This window comes from Chiloscyllium plagiosum, unplaced genomic scaffold (genome assembly GCF_037043375.1).
Source record: "Chiloscyllium plagiosum isolate Xiang-an unplaced genomic scaffold, Cpla_swu_hap1 HiC_scaffold_5, whole genome shotgun sequence".
Classification (NCBI taxonomy): domain Eukaryota; kingdom Metazoa; phylum Chordata; class Chondrichthyes; order Orectolobiformes; family Hemiscylliidae; genus Chiloscyllium; species Chiloscyllium plagiosum.
Window position 1 is genome coordinate 133179844 of NW_028270143.1, and position 4565 is coordinate 133184408.

Sequence of the window (4565 nt, forward strand, 5' to 3'; positions counted from 1 at the left end):
ATCCCCCTCCCCCAGGGGTACACTGACCCCCTCCCTCTCAACCCTGAGCCCCTCCTCCTCCCTCAGGGGTATCCTGACCCCCTCCCCCTCCCCCAGGGGTACACTGACTCCCTCCTCCTCCCCCAGAGGCACACTGACCCCCTCCTCCTTCACCAGGGACACACTGACCCCCTCCCCCAGGGGTACATTGTCCGCATCCCCCTCCCCCAGGGGTACACTGACCCCCTCCCTCTCAACTCTGACCCCCTCCCCCAGGGGCACCCTGACCCCCTCCCCCTCCCCCAGGGGTACACTGTCCCCGTCCCCCTCCCCCAGGGGCACCCTGATCTCCTCCCCCTCCCCCAGGGGTACACTGACCCCCACCCCATTCCCTTGGGGTCCCAGTATCCCACGGTCACTGACGTCCTGCCTGTGGAGCCATGGAACATTCCGGAAGCTCCCCGGGTCGCTTGGTGGTGATCTCCTTGTGTTTCTGTTCCCACCCCATTCCATCCCCCAACCCTCCCCGACTCCTGCCCCCCACTCCCCATAATTCCCCACTCCCTCCCTCCACTGCCATTGGACGGGCTTGCCTTGCCCTCTGTGCCCCATGGGGAGTGAGCTGATTGGCCGAGGTCAGCCATCCCCCATTGGGCTGTGGGCGTTGGGTCAGACAACGGGAGTGATGTTGCAGGCGCTGCCTTACCTGGTCGAGTAGCCCAGCCTCCCACCTCCCCCCCCCCCCATCCCCCTTCCCTGGTGAGGGACCCCGTGGGTGAGCTGACCCAGACTACGATGTAAGGCATCACCCCGGGGTGGTGCCAGGGCAGTGAGACCTCCGTCCGACTGGGAGTCACCCATCGCAGGAACCGACCAATGACCCGGCTCCAGCCACAGCCACGATGCCCACCACAGCTGAGCAGTCAGTCATTAATCGGGGCTTTTCAAGAATGGCCACCAGGAGGCGAAATGGCGTCATGGTGTTATCAGTAAAGTGTTAACCCGGGGAGCCCAGGAACGTAACCCTCGGCCGTCAACATCTGGAATTGAGCGTCTGATGGTGACCGTGAATCTGTTGCTGATTGTTGGGAAAATCCATCCAGGTCACGAATGGATTTTAGGGAAGGGGGGAAGGGCCTACACGTGACTCCAGACCCACAGCGATGGGGTTGGTGTTTAAGGGCCCTCTGGGTAATAAATGCTGGCCCGGCTTGTGGCGCCCTCATCCTGTGACAGAGTAAAACCACACTGGGCTCATGGCCTGAGGGGGAGGGGGTGGAGATGGGGGTAGTAGGTTGGGGTGGGGGGAGGTGTCCAGAGGTGCATGGGTTGGGGGCAAGTGGACAGGGGGGAGTCTGTGTTTTGTTCAGTTCTTGGTGACCTCACTGTTCCTCAGAGACTCCTGTCCTGTATCTCCTTAACCCCACTCCTCCATTTCCCAATCCCCCATCTCCAATCCTCCTCCATTCCCATCCCCCCATCCATCTCCATCTCCCCCACGATCCATCTCCATCTTACGCCCCCCCCATCCATCTTCCACCATCCATCTCCACCTTCCCCCCCCCATCCACCTTCCCACCCCATCCACCTTCCCCCCATCCACCTTCCCCGCCATCCATCTTCCCCCATCCATCCTCCTCCATCCACCTTCCCCCCATCCACCTTCCCCCATCCATCCTCCCCCCATCCATCCTCCCCCCATCCATCTTCCCCCCATCCACCTTCCCCCCATCCATCTTCTCCCCCATCCATCTTCCCCCCATCCATCTTCCCCCATCCATCTTCCCCCCATCCACCTTCCCCCCATTCATCCTCCTCCCATCCATCTTCCCCCCATCCACCTTCCCCCCATCCATCTTCCCCCCATCCATCTTCCCCCCATCCATCTTCCCCCCATCCATCTTCCCCCCATCCATCTTCCCCCCATCCACCTTCCCCCCATCCACCTTCCCCCCATCCATCCTCCCCCCATCCATCTTCCCCCCATCCACCTTCACCGATCCATCCTCCCCCCATCCATCTTCCCCCCATCCACCTTCCCCCCATCCATCCTCCCCCCATCCATCCTCCCCCTATCCACCTTCCCCCCCGTCCATCCTCCCCCCATCCATCCTCCCCCCATCCATCCTCCCCCCATCCATCCTCCCCCCATCCATCCTCCCCAATCCATCCTCCCCCATCCATCTTCCCCCATCCACCTTCCCCCCATCCATCCTCCCCCCATCCATCTCACCCCATCCATCTTCCCCCCATCCACCTTCCCCCCATCCGCCCTCCCCCCATTCATCTTCCCCCCATACACCTTCCCCCCATCCATCTTCCCCCCATCCATCTTCCCCCATCCACATTCCCCCATCCACCTTCCCCCCATCTATCTTCCCCCCATCCATCTTCCCCCCATCCATCCTCCTCCCATCCATCTTACCCTCATCCACCTTCCCCCCATCCATCCTCCCCCCATCCATCCTCCCCCCATCCACATTCCCCACCCATCCATCCTCCCCCCATCTATCTTCCCCCCATCCATCTTCCCCCCATCCATCCTCCCCCCATCCATCTTCACCCTATCCACCTTCCCCCATCCATCCTCCTCCCATCCATCTTCCCCCCATCCATCCTTCCCCTGTCCATCCTCCCCCCATCCATCCTCCCCCGATCCATCCTCCCCCCATCCATCCTCCCCCCATCCATCTTCCCCCCATCCACCTTCCCCCCATCCACCTTCCCCCCATCCATCCTCCCCCATCCATCTTCCCCCCATCCACCTTCCCCCCATCCACCTTCCCCCCATCCATCCTCCCCCATCCATCTTCCCCCCATCCATCTTCCCCCCCATCCACCATCCCCCCATCCATCTTCCCCCCATCCACCTTCCCCCCATCCATCCTCCTCCCATCCATCTTCCCCCCATCCATCTTCCCCCATCCATCTTCCCCCCATCCACCTTCCCCGCATCCATCTTCCCCCCATCCACCTTCCCCGCATCCACCTTCCCCCCATCCATCCTCCTCCCATCCATCTTCCCCCCATCCACCTTCCCTCCATCCATCCTCCCCCATCCATCTTCCCCCAATCCATCTTCCCCCCATCCATCTTCCCCCCATCCATCCTCCCCCCATCCATCTTCCCCCCATCCACCTTCCCCCCATCCATCCTCCCCCATCCATCTTCCCCCCATCCATCTTCCCCCCATCCATCTTCCCCCCATCCTCCTTCCCCCCATCCATCCTCCCCCCATCCATCTTCCCCCCATCCATCCTCCTCCATCCATCTTCCTCCCATCCACCTTCCCCCCATCCATCCTCCCCCCATCCATCTTCCCCCCATCCACCTTCCCCCCATCCACCTTTCCCCATCCATCCTCCCCCATCCATCCTCCCCCCATCCACCTTCCCCCCCGTCAATCCTCCCCCCATCCATCTTCCCCCCCATCCACCTTCCCCCCATCCATCCTCCCCCCATCCATCTTCCCCCAATCCATCTTCCCCCCCATCCACCTTCCCCCCATCCATCCTCCTCCCATCCATCTTCCCCCCATCCATCATCCCCCCATCCATCTTCCCCCCATCCACCTTCCCCCATCCACCTTCCCCCCATCCATCCTCCCCCATCCATCTTCCCCCCATCCATCTTCCCCTATCCATCCTCCCCCCATCCATCCTCCCCCATCCATCTTCCCCCCATCCATCTTCCCCCAATCCATCTTCCCCCCCCATCCACCTTCCCCCCATCCATCCTCCTCCCATCCATCTTCCCCCCATCCATCATCCCCCCATCCATCTTCCCCCCATCCACCTTCCCCCCATCCACCTTCCCCCCATCCATCCTCCCCCATCCATCTTCCCCCCATCCATCTTCCCCCCATCCATCCTCCCCCCATCCATCTTCCCCCCATCCACCTTCCCCCCATCCACCTTTCCCCATCCATCCTCCCCCATCCATCCTCCCCCCATCCACCTTCCCCCCCCGTCAATCCTCCCCCCATCCATCTTCCCCCCCATCCACCTTCCCCCCATCCATCCTCCCCCCATCCATCTTCCCCCCCATCCACCTTCCCCCCATCCATCCTCCTCCCATCCATCTTCCCCCCATCCATCATCCCCCAATCCATCTTCCCCCCCATCCACCTTCCCCCCATCCATCCTCCTCCCATCCATCTTCCCCCCATCCATCCTTCCCCTGTCCATCCTCCCCCCATCCATCCTCCCCCCATCCATCCTCCCCCATCCATCTTCCCCCCATCCATCTTCCCCCAATCCATCTTCCCCCCCCATCCACCTTCCCCCCATCCATCCTCCTCCCATCCATCTTCCCCCCATCCATCCTCCCCCCATCCATCCTCCTCCCATCCATCTTCCCCCCATCCATCCTTCCCCTGTCCATCCTCCCCCCATCCATCCTCCCCCCATCCATCCTCCCCCATCCATCTTCCCCCCATCCATCCTCCCCCAATCCATCCTCCTCCCATCCACCTTCCCCCCATCCATCCTCCCCCCATCCATCTTAACCCCAACCATCTTCCCCCCATCCATCCTCCCCCATCCATCTCCCTCCTCCAACTCCATCCCCGTGGACCTCCGTGACCC

General features: G+C 62.4%; 1 protein-coding gene across 1 annotated transcript in view; it reads left to right on the top strand.

Annotated features, from left to right (window-relative positions):
• LOC148150034 (uncharacterized) overlaps nucleotides 1-1232 on the top strand; it is a 63407-nt gene extending 62175 nt beyond the window's left edge. Inside the window, exon 12 of the mRNA XM_087987695.1 lies at nucleotides 1-1232. This exon is cut by the window's left edge and continues 558 nt beyond it. Within this exon, the coding sequence (XP_087843821.1) occupies nucleotides 1-459 (459 nt within the window). The 3' untranslated portion in view covers nucleotides 460-1232.
• The last annotated feature ends 3333 nt before the right edge of the window (nucleotides 1233-4565 follow it).